The sequence below is a fragment of the Xiphias gladius genome, chromosome 15 (genome assembly GCF_016859285.1).
Source record: "Xiphias gladius isolate SHS-SW01 ecotype Sanya breed wild chromosome 15, ASM1685928v1, whole genome shotgun sequence".
In the NCBI taxonomy this organism is placed as follows: domain Eukaryota; kingdom Metazoa; phylum Chordata; class Actinopteri; order Istiophoriformes; family Xiphiidae; genus Xiphias; species Xiphias gladius.
In genome coordinates this window covers 9,082,676-9,099,516 of record NC_053414.1, presented here as the reverse complement: position 1 = coordinate 9,099,516, position 16,841 = coordinate 9,082,676, and the positions used below count along the sequence as shown (strand labels likewise).

At 41.7% G+C, this 16,841-nt stretch overlaps 1 protein-coding gene across 1 annotated transcript in view; it reads left to right on the top strand.

Annotated features, from left to right (window-relative positions):
• The window catches only part of LOC120800465 (protein sidekick-1-like), a 240,610-nt gene extending 224,546 nt beyond the window's left edge, over positions 1-16,064 (top strand). Inside the window, exons 37-48 of the mRNA XM_040146590.1 lie at positions 1,414-1,470; positions 1,633-1,734; positions 3,247-3,362; positions 7,264-7,450; positions 7,574-7,711; positions 7,799-7,960; positions 8,693-8,818; positions 9,361-9,525; positions 10,110-10,247; positions 12,183-12,303; positions 12,419-12,548; positions 14,175-16,064. Coding sequence (XP_040002524.1) covers positions 1,414-1,470; positions 1,633-1,734; positions 3,247-3,362; positions 7,264-7,450; positions 7,574-7,711; positions 7,799-7,960; positions 8,693-8,818; positions 9,361-9,525; positions 10,110-10,247; positions 12,183-12,303; positions 12,419-12,548; positions 14,175-14,480 — 1,748 coding nt within the window. The 3' untranslated portion in view covers positions 14,481-16,064. The remainder of the gene's footprint in view (positions 1-1,413; positions 1,471-1,632; positions 1,735-3,246; positions 3,363-7,263; positions 7,451-7,573; positions 7,712-7,798; positions 7,961-8,692; positions 8,819-9,360; positions 9,526-10,109; positions 10,248-12,182; positions 12,304-12,418; positions 12,549-14,174) is intronic.
• Positions 16,065-16,841: the final 777 nt, after the last annotated feature.

The following is a 16,841-nucleotide window of genomic DNA, read 5'->3' as shown; positions in this document are numbered from 1 at the left end:
CCATGTATATGACTGGTGTATAAAGGATCATCAGTTTTCCTGAATTTTAATGTAGAGCTTGTTAGTCTTAGTATTATAGGTAAGATCAGGGAAATGTAAGATCAGACTGTTATTTTGTTCTAGCATAACTCTGTTGAGCTGCTTTGCTTACATACCTATGACCCCTCTAACTTATGTATTTAGAGATTTTCTCCATGGTCTTCGAAGTAACGCGTGGTTACAAGTGTAGTTAATAAGATAATTAGTCAGGTATACTAACACTTGCAGATTACATTCGAGCAAATATACACACTCTTTAATCCATTCATTATATTTTTTCTCTATTGTTCTTGGTTTCGGAGAGGATAATAAAGACCTCTAAACTCTATAGATGCTGATTATGGCTCATATTATAGTCCCATGCACACCACTTCAAGAGGTGGAGGAATCGAACATTTGACAGGTCTTCTGTGCCTAGTTACAGTGGCCAAACTATGATTGGACAATCGCGTTTCACAGGAGTTTTTGGGTTTTAGCAGACAGTCAGTTGCTCTTTGATTTTAGACTGAAGTACAGCCCAAGTATGTTTGGATATACAGTATGTACATTGTGGCAAACATGGCATATGATAGACACAGTTTCTGTTGTCAGAAGATCGCACATGCATAAACCTGTGAATCCATTAGATCATAAATGCCACCTGCTGGCCAAGGCAAGTTGCAGCTTTGAGCTGCTGGGCTGAAATCCTTGATTTAAAGAAAAAAATATTTCAATGACTGTGCCTGTGTTATGTGAAATCAAAAAATAAGCGATAAAAGAGGGGATCGCGGTGAAAAGAGGTTTGCTTAGTAACAATAATTACATTGACAATGTCTTGTGATAGGGTTATAACCTGACAATCTTACTTGAGTGTTCATAAAAAAGATCCCGTTTAATTGTTCATGCTGCACTGCAAGCCTAGAATTTTTTCATGTAACCCATTTTGCATTATTTTTTCAAATAAATGTTAAAGAAAAAAGAACTGAGAGAAAAAAATAAGTAAAATATCTTTTAAGATGTTTTCCACATCAGAGCAGGGTCCAGGGATGTGGCTATGATGTGGCTATGATGATAGACTGAGCAAATGGCCCTCACTGGACCGTTGTTTTCCTATGAGACCACCTATATTACACTATAACACTGCAATAATAAAATATTATTATGCACTGTGCAGCATGAAGTGCTTTATAGTAGATTGAGTATCTGCTCAACTAGATTGCCAGAAGAACAATACTGTGTCTATCCAACATCCACTGAGTCTGACAAGGGTACTGAAACACAAAAGTCTTTAGTACAGTCGTTTTATTGAATAGTGTTTTAATTGCACACTTTATTGTTGACATTGAAATTTTTATTGATTTAAACTACCCCCATTTTTCTCTCACTCTTCCCAAGGTAAGAGCACCTTCAAGACAGTCAGCAGTGCCTCGCTAACAGAGTTTGAGTTGACACGTAAGTAATTTAAGATGGAACCAGGAAGTAAAGCTCCAGGGATCTTTTATGTTTTACATTTAGTTTTAGTTAGCTTTATGTGGAACCACTTTCTAAAATAAGTGTCGATCACAACTATGCGTGTTGTGTAAAAGTTTTTAAAGAGCTGTTATTTCTTTATAGAGCTAAAGAAATTCAAACGTTACCAGATTGTTATGACAAGCTACAACATCATCGGAGAGGGCCCACCCTCCACCCCAGTTGAGGTGTCTGTGGGAGAGGCAGGTAAGTGAAAACAGAGGGAAGCTGTTAGATTGGTCATAGTATCGATACCTACACATCCTGTTAATGAACATTTACACTTTTAGGATATACTGCCAGAAAAGCAGTTATTAAATTGCAATTTGACAAAACAGTCCCAACTTAAGGTCCACTTACTTACTATTTTCGGGGCTTTCAACCACAGCACGTGGTCCTCAGCAGCAGATGGAGTTTGCTCAATTTCATGGAGATGGATCTGTTGACATGCAAGCCCAGTAGCAGTTATGGTTTCATTCTTAGCACTCCATGTGCTTTGAAAGACCATGTGATATGGTTGAAATCTCTTGGAGAAACTAGTAAGTGGACCTTGATATGGGATTGTCTTGTCAAAAGAAAAGGTTTGTCTCTGTTTTGTCTGCTTTCTGCCACTTGTGTCCTGTCCGGTGCTCTTGTCATTCTCTTCTCTTTCCCGCTTTGTTGTGTCCACACCTCGTATCTTGCTCTCAGTGCCCCATGAGTGACATTGCCTGTAAGAGGCTTAGTGGTGCTCTCTATTACGGAGTGTGTGTGTTTGTGTGTGAGTGTGCGTGCATGTGCATGCATGCATGTGCACACATCTGAATGTCATCCAGAGTTGCACAAGGTCATCTATTTTGTAGTGATGGCCCAACCCCTGTTTAACTTTCACCAGAGTCAAACCATGGATCCATTAGACAGACAGGAGAGCAAATATCTCGCTCTCTCACTCACTCACTCACTCACTCACCAAACACACACCATGAATATGAATGTAGCATTGGTCTAATGGAGGGAGTGGGAGATTGTAAAACAAATTGCAAAAATGTGTGGGGGTTGCAAATCTGTTCACCTGCACTCTTGTTTGTGTGTTTCTGGTTTATAACTGTCGTGTGTGTGTGTGTGTGTGTGTGTGTGTGTGTGTGTGTGTGTGTGTGTGTGTGTGTGTGTGTGTGTGTGGCTCTGTCATAGGCTACTTTTAGGGGACTGATATTTCCGACTAAAGACCAGTTAACTGGGGACAGCGTGTCCACTTGGGGACGAAAGCCATGTCCCCAAATTGAGAAAAGGCTGAGTTTTGATTTGTTGGTTAAGGTTACGGTTAGGTTAAGGTTAGGTGTGTGTGTGTGTGTGTGTGTGTGTGTGTGTGTGTGTGTGTGTGTGTGTGTGTGTGTGTGTGTGTGTGTATTTGTAGAGTTCAGTATGTTATACATTTCACATGCAGTGGAGTGAGAGGTGAGGATAAGTAGCGGAGGGGGAGGCAGAAAAGGCTGGAGGGGGATGATGAAATGGGGTGATACGGCCTTTTCTCTAGCCCCAGGTGCACACTGCTGAATGTTCATGCATATGTGTGATACAGTGGAGTAACAAGTTACTGCCTTAGGCCCATTCTAATTGGAAGGGCAGAACATATCTTCCGTACTTCCTACTCTAACACCGAGCTGAACACACGCACGCACACACACACGCACGCACACACACAAACTGTAACTGTCTCACAAAACATCTCTCCTGCTGCAGCTCCATCAGTGGCCCCCCAGTCCATCAGAGTGTCAGCTGTGTCTCCCTCTATCCTGGAAGTGACCTGGGACACCCCCCCCCTTGAGACCCAGAATGGACTCATCCAAGGATACAAGGTGACACACAGAAAAACAAACACACAAAAATGTTTAAACACCGGGAATTCCTCCAGGCAGGTACATACAAGACATTAAAAAAAAAAAAAACACACACACACACACAAACAGTCGAGTACAAGTGTCCATGTGGTAGAAAAGAACACAGCACTGTTTCTGTCTGTATTTAAAATGTCGCCTCTTTTGTTTTGGAGGGGTTTTGCTCTGCTGCACCTTCAAGTGTCCTATAGAGACAAGAGAAAGAGAGAGAATAAAGTTAGAGGAAGAATCTGAATATCCTATAATGGTTTGAATATCACTCCTCTAGTCTGCCCCCCCCCTCAACTCCCCTCTTCCACCCCCTCACTCTCAGTACTTCAAACACAAGGTTATCTGTCCTGCTTTAGACACATTGATTTCTGCAGGAGTAGAGGGGGGAATGGAGAAGAAAGAAGGGAATGTAGTATTTGCAGAGCGAAGGAATGAGACGAGCAAGTGATCCCTGTAGAATCCTGATTAGAGAATAGGAACGAGGGAATAGATTTAAACTACCAGAGATGGATGGACATGGGTAGGGGAGTGTGAGGCAGAGGGGGTTAAGGAGATTAAGATGAGAGAAATAGAGCAAAGAAAGAATGTTTAATGAATTTATAGGTTCTGACTTCTGTTAAGACCCCCACTCTGTTAGATGAGCAGCACAGACGGCAGGTAAACTTCACTGCAGAGTATTTTTCAACAGCCGAAGTTTACTGAAATGCCCAATAGGGCTTGTTAAACACACTGAACATGATGGGTAAGGGGTAACAGGTAATACCAAACTATGCAGGTCCTGTCAAGAGGAACACGCCCGATGTAAGAGGTTGCACCTTTATGAAATGTTAATCTGAGCAGCAACAAAAAAAAACCTTCAGTGCAAATCAGTCATTCATATTTTTGATTGAAGCAGTCCACAACTGCAACTCCTTACCAAAATGGGTCAGTTATTTATAATACAAATGCAGTAGACACGAACAAAAACCTGAAAAAGATAAAATGTTTTTCCTCCTGTGCAAAACAAACATCCAGCTGCTGTTTTTCATCATGACTTAAGATCCTAAATCAACTTTTTAACAAAAGAGATGGATGGAAAATCCAGTTAAGGTTCTTGATCTTATCAAATCACATCAAAATCATGTTCATTCATGGCAACTTTTTAGACTAATCCCTAATACCGAAATAGATCCTTTACACAACAGCAGAGTGGATTTCAAAATCACCTGGACTTTTTACTAAACCATTAGAATGAAGTATCACAAGAGATATAACGTCTATTTTCTAAAATAAAATACTTTAAATGGAAATGCCTCTTTTATGCAGAAGGTAATACATTTTGATTTTGAACTGAGCAAATGGAGGAGTTTCTCTGCATCTCATTATTGTAAGAGCTTGCAGAAGGACAGACATGGTTTAATGCTGCCCTCAAGTGCTACTCATGAGCTGCTGCTTCCAAGTTTGGAAGCTGTAAATATAGCGTATGATGCTTTGTAGTGCTTTCTGTTAGGACTAATAACAAAATGGACCCCTTTACAAAAAGTAGCTCTTGGCTGTTGTTTTACTTTATAAAGAAAACTTCACAGAGACAGTTTAAGGTTCCAGAAAAAAAAAAAAAAAAAATGTTGAATCTATGTAGCAGCTAAAATTCATACAAAAAAAACATGAAACTGAATTGGATTGAATGATCAAATAAAAACATCAGCATAATCAACTTTGCTATCAATTACTGCCACAGATCTGAATATTAAAACCATTCTTTTACACATCCTTGCTAAATATTGGGTATCATTAAAGTTCTCAGTGCATTTACCGTCTTGTTGGTAAACACTGAACAGTATTCATTATAATATTTCATAGAGGACAACGTAATGTAAAAGGAAGAAAGCTAAGTGGCAACATTTTACTGCTGCATGTTGTTGTTGGCTGACATGACACTGATGCCAAATTCATGAAATCCAATCATATTATATCAGTATCTGGCAGTTTCTCACTCTGTATCCATCTTGTTGCTCCACAGATTGACAACACACTGAAAACAATAAACCAATCAACAAAACGTCCAGTCTGTCTGTGCTTAGAAAGGCCACAGTCTCATGATCTGATTACGGTTTCAATCAGCTGAGGAACCATGTACTGTTTGAATAGGTACCGGGGTGGCTGACTGCCGTTGAATGCTCGTCAAGGAAAACATCCATTACTTTGCACAGGTTCTGAAGCATATTTGTTTTTCGGTGAATTTGTACGTAAAGCTTAAACACTTAAGTTTAAAACAACTTAACCACCGTGAGAACAAGTCTTATGACAGCTGCTGTGGCTGTTTTCTCCCTCTAGGGGCTTGTAAGGGCTTATACAGGATACTTTTTCCGATTCATTTCTAATGCATGAGGCTTAACCACCTCTGTAACCTCGCTGTGTGCATCAGATATGGCTGCACTGTACGTGTGGGTAAAGTTAAGGCAGTTCTCCGTCAACCCAGCCTTTTTTGCTGTGTTATCAGCTGGTTCATTAATAGATGAAAACATTTCCTCTACATTCAGCTTGGGTTAAAAAAAAAAAGTGTTGATTTTCACGGGGTCAGATTTAAGGCAAGTAGCTCTGAGTTTAAGAAGCGTTACTGTGAATAAGCACCTGTCCAGTGCCATTATGAGCAGGAGGCCAGCTGTTTTAATGCATCAAACAGATTTTGTTACTGGATATGCATTTATATAGGCTGTTTACTAGCACTAAGATAACAAGTACACTGCTCATCTGCTTTCTCTCATTATATACAGCCTTATATAATTATATAAAGTATGTGACCTAGACTACAATGTAAAAGTTACACATCCAGGATTTCTAAAATATTTTCATTTTTCAAAGTGAAATAAGCAACGCATTTCTAAAATCATCGCCGTTATATGACATTTAACCAAGAGTGATGATGTTGTATATTGAAAAAAGCAAATGTTACACATCATTAAATTGTGACATTCAGACGTTAAACACTATGACGTCTTAATATAGATATTGATCTCATCATACTGGGTATAATAATAAGGTGAACTTTTTTCTATTTAAGCTTACAGGGATGGACCAAAGTAGCCTATGTGTCTTCATTACTGGCTGATGTCATGAAAGTTAATGGTCATGTTCATGATTATCGTTTAATTCTCACATGAGCATGGCAGTCCGCAAAGAAATGTTCAGGTGGAATGTATTGTAGGTCCACTTAAGGTTTGTTAGAATGCTACCGACAGGGATTTTATTCCACATTTTTGATTGTTTGACCGCTTGAGCTGCTTCAAACGAGCAAATCTCATGTTGTTGGATTGCAGAGTTAAACACTGTGCACTGATTCCGACACTTCTGTATTATTAGGCACCAAGTCAGATAAACCTGAACATTAAGAAAAATCCGTTTCCTAGGCATAATGATGACTTGGATGCTGACATTAATGCTGTTTACAAATTGGAAACTGGTAATTACAACAGCTCCGATATGACATGAAAGCAGCATTGTGCTTGCCACTTCATGTCACTGAATGTAATCTGAAGGTTTTTAATAGGGAGAGAAAGAAAACTGTGGCCCTGATCTATATTATGTTTTTTGCATAAAACAGACAAAAAGGTCAATATATATGTGGAGACCAGACCAGTAAATCACTTACATCTTAAGTAAGAAATTACACAATCTCACTATAAAAAATCTCACTATAACCATCTTTCTCTTCCTAGTAGAACAGCACTTGTATTTTTTATGGATCGATAAGGGGATGGCAGGAGCAAAGGACAGACAGTAAATAATATAAATAACTGGCAGAAATAAAGTGCGGGAGAGGAGAAAACAGGAACAGGAGAATTATTAAGAACAGGGCCTGTGTTGCTGACAGTGTTTATTTCCCGTGTTGTAGATCCACTACTGGGAGAGGGACAAGCAGAACCAGAGTGAAAAGGTGAAGGTGATTTTTGTACCAGACACCCGTGTGCATCTCACCAACCTGACCAGCTACATGCCTTACCTGGTCACGCTGACAGCTTTCAACACGGCTGGAGATGGACCGCCCAGTGACCCCCGCGGGGCTCGGACTCTGCAGTCTGGTAGGGAGTGGGGACAGTTTTAAAAAACCATAAAACCAAGCGTACAAGCGTCACATTCCATTTTTCTTTATTTCCTGTATTTGTCTTGCTTTCATTTCATCGTCATTCTCTATGTGTCTGCAGCTCCCAGCCAGCCCAGCTACCTGTACTTCTCAGAGGTGACAGGAGGAAGTGTCAACGTGTCCTGGGGAGCTCCGCTCACTCCTAATGGACAGCTGGAGGGCTACAGGGTCGTCTATCAGCCCACGGCTCCCGTACAAGGTATCCACACACACATACACACACTCACAGAAAGTCACGTTGAGGAGGGAACTGACGTTTCTTTTGAAATTGTCTGTGTGAGAGCAGGAGTGAGTAAAGTTGTGACAGTGGACGTGAAGGGCAGCTGGCAGCGATGGCTGAAGGTTCGGGACCTGGTCAAGGGAGCGACGTACACGTTCAGTGTTCAGGCTCTCACAGTCAGCCATGGACCACCCATACAGGCAAACATCACTGCTCAGCCTGTGCAAGGTATGCAAGGCCGTAGCTTTGTGTATGTGTGTGTGTTGGTGTCTACTTCTATTAATCATGTCGAGACAGTCACATTATGGGGACTAAACTAAGGCTGCAACTAATGATAAGTGAATTACCAATTATTCTGCGGATTCTTTTCTCTATTCACAAATTAATTGTTTAGTCTAGGAAATGTCGAAAAATAGTCAAAAATGCACATTGCAATTTCTAAGAGCCCAAGGTGACATCTTCAAATGTATTGTAATGTCTGATCAAAGGCACAAAACCAAAAGATATTCAGTTTACAATGATAAAAAGCAGAGAAATGCAGCAAACACTCACATTTGACAAGCTGTAACTACCAAATATTTGGCATTTTTGCTGGAAAAATGACACTGACTCAAACCATACATTATTTTTCAGAATAAATGCAGATAAACCTGACAGAACTGTATTGTTATACTGTAGTATACCGTTTGTACGTAATCTTATTTTATTTGATCATATAAAGTTATTTTTATGGTGATATATGTTTATATTGTTGCATTTACATCAATAAGCTAACAAACTAACTAGCAGTTATGGCACAGGTTCATCTAAGTTTTTAGAAAATGAATAAACATCAGAGCTGTTTCCTCCTAAGCAAAAATGTGTGTGTGTGTGTGTGTGTGTGTGTGTGTGTGTGTGTGTGTGTGTGTGTGTGTGTGTGTGTGTGTGTGTGTGTGTGTGTGTGTGTGTGTGACATTATAGGCACCCCTGGGTCTCCTATGGAAATGTCCATCACCAAGACATCCTCTGCTCTCAATATCCACTGGTCAGAGGGAGATATCGGTGCAGCACCTGTGACTGGATACGTTATTGAGGCTCGCCCCTCAGGTAAGCTCGGACACAAAGGCCACAGACAGGTCAGATCTAACTTACCTGACCTGCACCTTTTCAGTGTGCACAGTGATTCTTTTCGATAAAAAAGAGAGAGAGGTTAAGAACTACCCTGCACTAAACTCAACGCAGCACAGCTTCCATATTCATTAAGACCTGCTGTGCAAATCAAGTCAAAAGCAATTTTCTAATAAAGATTAGCAGAGGTGTAATACAGCAAGTGAATGTCTGTGGGAGCACTCTGCAGGGGAGATTGTAGACTGTGGTATAATTCTACTACTGATCATAATAGTAATACCCCTTTTATTAATAGTAATAACAGTGATTAAAGGCATCACCGCATTATCACCATCATCATCATCATCATCTGAAATGTATTTTGATTTGATTTATAATTTTCTCTAATCATATTATGACATTTGAAAGGGACTGATTCTCAAATGGATCATTCTCTCTACCTTGTCTTTGTCTGACGATCCATCAAACTGTGTGTGTCTCTCTCTCTTTGTCTCTCTCCTGCTCTCTCTCTCCCCCTGCAGACGAAGGGGTGTGGGATTCCTTCATCAGACCCCTCCCTCCCAGCAGCAGGTCTGTTTCAGTGCCGATGGAGCGCCTGAGGTCGGGGATCAGCTACGAGTTCAGAGTCATCGCTGTAAATCGCTATGGTTACGGACAGCCGAGTACACCCTCCGCTTCTCTCGCTGGTAAACGCGCTCGCACTCGCCCTGCTGGAGCTCAGGTTAATGAGCAAACCCCGGGTGATCCAACCGGTCTACTTGGGGCTTGACTGAATTTCTTTATGAAGTTACTGTGGTTGAGGTCGTGTGCCTGTGGGTGCGTTGCCATCTAGAGGCAAGAGTCATGCAACTACACCTGAGCCTATTGCGCAAACAGAAGACAGCCTGAGAACATGTCTCCATTATGCTTTCTAGCTACAGCGTGAATTCAAATTCCAAATTCATCATTAAATCTGATCCATGAAGAGTCTTTAATCCAGACATTCATTTAGCTTCCTCTCTCTTACCCAATAACCTTACCAGGGGAAAGAGTTGTTGTAGATCATCTTACATGGTGGTTTGTTTCAGTCAGCTTGGAAAATCAGCTACATGAGTTTAGGACAATAGGACAATTCAGTGTCTCAGTTAAGGAGTCAGTCCCCAAACAGTATCATTTACAGACTATGAGCAATATTTCTGTTCCCGTGGGATAAACTACAGCATCAAGATGGACCGAAGCAAATGAAAAATGGATACTTCCCTGATAGGTGTCCCTCTCTCTCTGCCTGCAGCGCTTTCGGAGCGTCCGTTCTATGAAGAGTGGTGGTTCCTGCTGGTCATGGCTCTGGTTGGACTCATCCTCATTCTGGTCTTGGTCTTCACACTGCTGCTGCATGGACACAGTACCAAGTACAAGGCCTGTGGCACAGGTCTGTAGCATTGTTGTACAGGCTGGATATCGGCACTGATCTCCTGACTGGATTTCATGTCACAGGGTCCAGAATTGATTCATTTTGAATCGATTCGGTTTGTTTCGATTCTTGACGATTCAGTTGCATTAAAATCCCGATAAATGCCGATGTTGCGTAAAACGCTTGTCTGAATTTATCCCAGGAACTTAAATTTCCTCTACATTCAACAACTCAGCAACACTGTTGTTTCCTTGAACATAAAACTGGGTAAAGTGCATATTATAGGCAAAATTTTAAACAGTTGTAAAACTGTGGGCCAAAGATTAATTTTCCTTGGCAAATGCAAAATGACTACAACATGATACATCTGTATTTTTTAGGCCTCCATGTACAAAACGAGAGGAATAATAAAGAAAAACCTTTGCCACTTTCAAGGGTGTCATCATTATGCATATTTTAAAAGATTAACACTATCCCAGACAGCTAGCATGTGCTTAAAATAAGTACTGACACCCACTTTAATGATCACTTTGAGCGCTGATAGGGCAGAAACTGAAAGTCTGTCCACAAATTCATCTGCACCGTTTGTGTTGACATCAGTCTGATTTCTGCAAACAGCTGGTTAGCTAGCATTAGCTCCCCTGGCAGGGACAGACTGAATAAAGTCAATAAATAAAGTCTATAACTATAATTTGTGTAAAACTAAACTGATACATCCTCACTGGAACGTCATTTAACTCGAAAGAGAGTTCAATTTCTGAGACGTCATTTAGACTTTCTATCTAGAGTTTATTTATCCGCCTGAAATCGAAAAAGTTTCCTGTTTGTGAAATAAAATAAACCATTAAACACGTCATTTGTGTATTAGGACAAATAAAAAGCTTCAAAATTCACAAATGAGGCGTTTACTGGTTTATTTTATTTCACAATCGTGAAACTGGTATTTTAACTACAGCTCTTTTCAGGCCAGATACACTGCTCCACTGAGAGATGCTAACTGGCATCCCGGTGTGTCCTACTCAAACCTGCACCGCTCATTGTCATTTTTGACCTCACACCACCTCCACAGGCTCAGTCAGAGAGCTCAACAGCCTGGAGCTGGAGGGATCAGAGTCTTACTCAGTCATGTGCCAGTAGGATGGATACTCATCAACATGGGTTGAAAGACAAGCTCCCTCCTCATTATGCTCATAGATTGTGTGATGTGTTGCCAAGTTACCAAGTTAAGCTTCGGCCCTTCATGCTCAGGCTTTCCTTCCCGTTCACATCTGAGTTTCTTCTCCTCTCAGGCTTCCTGTGACGGTCTTAGTTGCGGGCACAGCAGTCACTTTGTGCGTGTGTCTGTGTGCGTGTGTGCCAATCTGTAATAGAAAATTAGTCCTGATAGGCAGGTTACATCAGGACAGCTGTAATTCTGAGTTGCCGCAGAAGCCTTTGCACAACCTCTGGGCAGTGGAGTGATCAAACAGAGTGAGGGAGGTGTTATAGGCAGAGATCGAGCAGGCAGGGCGACCACACAAACATAAACGCAGGGGACGAATGAAAAGGAGTCATCGAAATTTCCTTCAGATGACTTTAAATCATACAGAGCAGCGCGGTGTGCTCCATACAGCAATATTAGCATATTCTCCTAATTTAAAACATGACAATGCTTCCTTTATTGTTCAATTTTTTTACGGTTATTGGTACCTAAATGATGACGGCTTTCTGTGTGGTTATTACCTGAGTGCAAAATTGTGCATCCTAGTTTCATTTGCTTCTTATTCTCGAGCCTGAGAGGTAGCTGAGTACACAATGAATAAAACAAGAGATTGCACATAAACTCTGTTCCGCGAGAGGAACAATTTCAGGAAAATGTTTCAGCAGCTATTCCCTACCAGTGACTGAAGTGCTTTGAATTTTTAGTGTTTATCTGAACCGACTCCATCTGATTCCTTTTCTTTTTTCTTCCAGGGAAGCACGTGTCCACAGCGGAGGAGTCTGTAACTCTGGACAACGGAGGCTTCACCGCTCTGGAGCTCAACAGTAGAACGCTCAACACCAAGAACTCCTTCCTGAAAAAGAACGGGACCAGGTGAGCACTCACACACACTGACACGCGCTCGCACACACACACACACACACACACCTGGATTTGATCAAAACACAAACAACAGATTTAATGTCTGTGTGTGTGTGTGTTTCTGCAGGTCTCCTCCCAGGCCTAGTCCAGGTGGTCTTCACTACTCTGACGAGGACATCTGTAACAATTATAATGGAGCCGTGCTCACTGAGAGCACCACGCTCACTGAGAAACCCACTGAGGTCTCTGAGTCAGAGGTATCTCTATCTATCTGTCCATCTCTCTCTTTCTCTCTCTGTCTCTTTCTCTCTCTCGCTCCCAGTTTTAAAGGCTTTTATTGTCCTGACAGCGTGCCCGGGCAGACGAGCAGTTAAGACACATCCCATGTAATCATGATAATTGTATGTCTATACTATAGTTGCTCTTAAACACACCACAGACAGGGCGTCCTGGTGGCCCGAGACCACTGACCATCTAATGTCCATGTCCAGGGTTCGAGACAAGCCAGAGCCCTTTAATACATGTCATCCCTCGTCCCCTCATTTCCTGTCAACTCTCTACTGTTGCATATTAATAAAGGCAAAAATATCAAGAACATTCACTCACATCACAAACATTAGCACCAACAATCCAAAAATAATCATGGCAAGACCAGCTCTTGTTTTTGTGACTTTTACTGGGTTTAACGTATGATTATTTGAGATTCATTCATATGTGTCATCACTACTTGGCTTAATGAACTTGCAATCCCACTTCTGTACTGCTTTGCTCGTTTTTTAAAAATATTTTCGTCTAAATTTAATAACTTTATTAGTTGGCGCACAGTGGAGAGATGACAGGAAATTAAGGGAGAGACAGATGGGGAATGTAGGCCACCAGGACGCCCCTGATTTGATAAAAAATGTATCGCCTAACATTTATCACCAAAAAACAGTCTTGTCGTATTCTTGGAGTAAGAACTGGGATATGTTTGATAGACAGTTCTTTGAAAGGAGAAATAGAAAGTGCTCTGCGCGACTGTGCTGGTGTTGTCAGCCTGTGATCTTGCTTGTGGAAGAAGACAAGGTGGAGATGAAATCTAAAGACAAGTCACATTAAATCTGTAAGATCACTGATTCACTAGGATGCACTGTCAGAGAGCTCTCTCCAACCTTCTGCCCCCTCCTCCTATGCAACATTTTGAATTGGCAAAAATGCTGCTGATAATGGATAAAAAGTGCCAGCAGTGCTATTTAGAGCTATACAGTGTAATCAGAATGTCTCTGGTTCAAGTCTGGCTAAAGACCCTTGTTAGATGTCATCTCATCGAGTCCTGTCTGTCTCTACTGTTAAATAAAGGCAAAAATGGCAAATAAATAAATATGTATCTAAAAAGATACTACGCACAATGGTCAGCCACTGATATGATGACAAGTGAGTCTTTATTTGTCAGAACCCTTAGACTTTCATCTTAACAGAAGAAAATCCATCCCCCTACTGGGTTTCTATGGATTTGCCCAAAATCACCCCATTGTTCACTCATATAACTGCTCCCTATATGACAGACGCTCAATAGTTCACTCTATAGTGAGCAGTAAAGTGAGATTTTGGACAATTGTGCAACACCATTTTGCATCATTATCGACAAGTGCATTGTTGCACCTGACTGATTTTTGCAACTGCATTCTGGGATCGTTAGCAGAAAGTAGTGTACATGCCACAGACACATTTTATTTCTTTCCATTCATTGTTGAGGAGTCAACAATTTATGACCCTAATGTTCAAAAATTGGACACCATACATTGTACAGTCAATAGGGATTTCAGAGACTGCCAATATTTGTCTCATTGATAAACCGTCAGAATCTGACCCCTGCTGTGCGTGTGTCTGTGTTTCGTATCCAGTTAACAGACAGTGACTACGAGGACGAGCAGCCAAAACACTCCTTCGTCAACCACTACATGAGCGACCCCACCTACTACAACTCCTGGAAGCGGCAGCCAAAAGGCCTTAAAGGGATCGGCACTCCTTTTGGCTACGAGGAGTGTGCCACCGCAGACGCGGAGCCCTACTACCAGACCGTGGTCACCCAGCACAGCACAGGCGGCGTGTACACACCCACAGGGCAGCCTGCGCACACACACGTCAACCCCAACACCAACCCGCCGGGATCGCGCACCCCCGTGACGGGGTTCTCCTCATTTGTTTGACTCTAGAGACAAAACCTGCACAAAATGATGCACACACGTACACAAAATGAAGGAGGGGGGGCCGTTGCGTGTTTGGTGTTAAGCAGAAAGAGCTGATGGCTTCAGAGGAGAGAGGAGGACAGGATGAGGGGTCGTGTGACGGACTGGTGTCGAAACAACCCTTCATGCCCCAAAGAACTAAACCTACATTTCTCACTCGCCCTCTCCCCTCGTTCACAAAGATCCTCACTGTGTCAACGAGTGTGTGTTGCTCTCCTACTCTTTTACGCCTCTGTGTCACAGTGCGTACACACACAGTTACTGTTCTTGTTTCCACAAAACACACACACACACACACACACACATTCACACCGGCGGTAACACCAGATATTCATGCCTATTCCAGAGACTCTCCAACGAGAGCTGAGAGCTAAATGAGTCAGTTTGTGTAAATGTCAAGGAGAGAATTCAACCTCGAACGGGTTGAACACTGAATTTCTGCACAACGCTTCTTCTCTGTTTTCTGTATCTACACATAAGTGCACAAACTCACACACATGCATTCTCTTTCAGTATCTCCCGCTGGGAGAGAGGAACTTAAAGGATGAGAACTGAGAAAAGATGGCACAGGAGGAAGCAGCTTTTGCTGACAGGCTGGTTCATCCACACAAAAAACGGAGCCGTCAGATTTAAAAGACCACCACACGGAGGAAAAGAAAAAATACCAATCGATACTCATCGCACTTGATAAAGGATGGGGAGAGAGTGTGGACGAGGGTTCTTCAGCACTTAAGGCATTCTCAGTGAGAGTGTTGCATGGATTCTGAGAGCGATCTGTGATGTCTGTGTTGGATAATATGAAAAACCATGTTTTTTTACCGTCTACTGCCTGTTGTCAACGCTCCTTACACGACAGCCCCCAAGCCATAATGCTTGCACTGAGCCAGACCCCACACATTTCATCTTTATTCTGCTGAAGTTTAATTTTTTACAAGTTTGAGCGTGTGCGTGTTTGAGGGTGACACGTGTGTACAAGCATGCGTGTATAAATGGCTGTATGCCCTGTTCATCCGTCTCTGTTGTTCACTGCTAAGCAAAGTGTGCCATTGTATGTATGTTTGTATTTTTAAGATGGATTTTGTACAGGGAAACCCTTTTTACTTGTGTGCTGTTGTATGTAGTTCAGCCATGTTTGTGTAATTCCAAAGCAAATAGTGAAACAGCACTGGAGGGAAGTCGCAGCTACAACGATGGATTAACAGGAAAAGGAGGAGGCAAAGTCAAGGTCATTCAACAAGAATCATAAAAAAATGAGCTGCAGTGAATGATTATGGAACAAGATTACGGGACATTTTAGTGAGTCATTCTTATTCAAACCGAGCGTGGTTGATATTTGAACCACGCTATCGAAACCCTGGCCTCAACTCCAGCAGCCAGGCCGACACACATGTACTTTGAACTTCTCTTCAAGTGCAAACAAAAATCATCCGTAAGTTTTTGCTCCTGTATGATTTAAAGATTCTCCGGCCATCTAGCCGCCCTCCCAGCCCGCCAGCAGCCTCCCCCATTCTGTCACGCTTGTTTTAAGTCCCATACAGCGTGTGAATAAATGGTCATTGTTTAACAGCGTGTCTGCCTGATCTGTTTTAGTGCTGGGACAGTGAACATGTCTGTGAGCTTCACCGTCTACATTACATTAACTGAATTAACGATGTGCCTTAAAATGTCAGGACTAAGTCGGAGTAACCCTGGACTGAACTCTCTCACACAACACAGGCCTTTGAGCACTGCTAGTGTCTCTTATTGAAGCAGTAAGAGAAGGGAAGTGCCCGAGCTTTATCAGCTGTTTTGAGGTAATTATTATCTATCAGTGTTTCAGTGTTCTGCTCAGGGTGTGAAGGACCTATGTGATATTTTCCCCTGAATTCAGCTGGGCATTTGCATAAACTCATTCCAGCAGGAAGTTTAAATATTAAACAGTTATATAAGAGATTATTCAGCAGAGGTAAAGGGCGTGAATTACAGTTGTAAGAGTTGTGTTATACACCTTGCAAACTGCCATACAGTGGTGGAGGAAGTAGTCGGATCCTTTACTTAATTAAAAGTACCAATGCAACAATGTAAAAATACTCTTACATGTCCTGCATTCAAAATCCTAAAGTAAAAGTACGGAAGTTTGACAACAAAATGTACTAAAAGTATCAAAAGTAGAAGTATTTTATTCTGCAGAAAAATGTCCCCTGTGACTGATGTCTTGTCACATCTGACATACATATCTGTTAAAACTGATGCATCGATGTGTAAGCAGTATTTTACTGCTGTAGCTGCCGGAGGTGGCGTTAGCATGAAATACTCTGTATATAGTTTGGTAGTTTAGTCCAG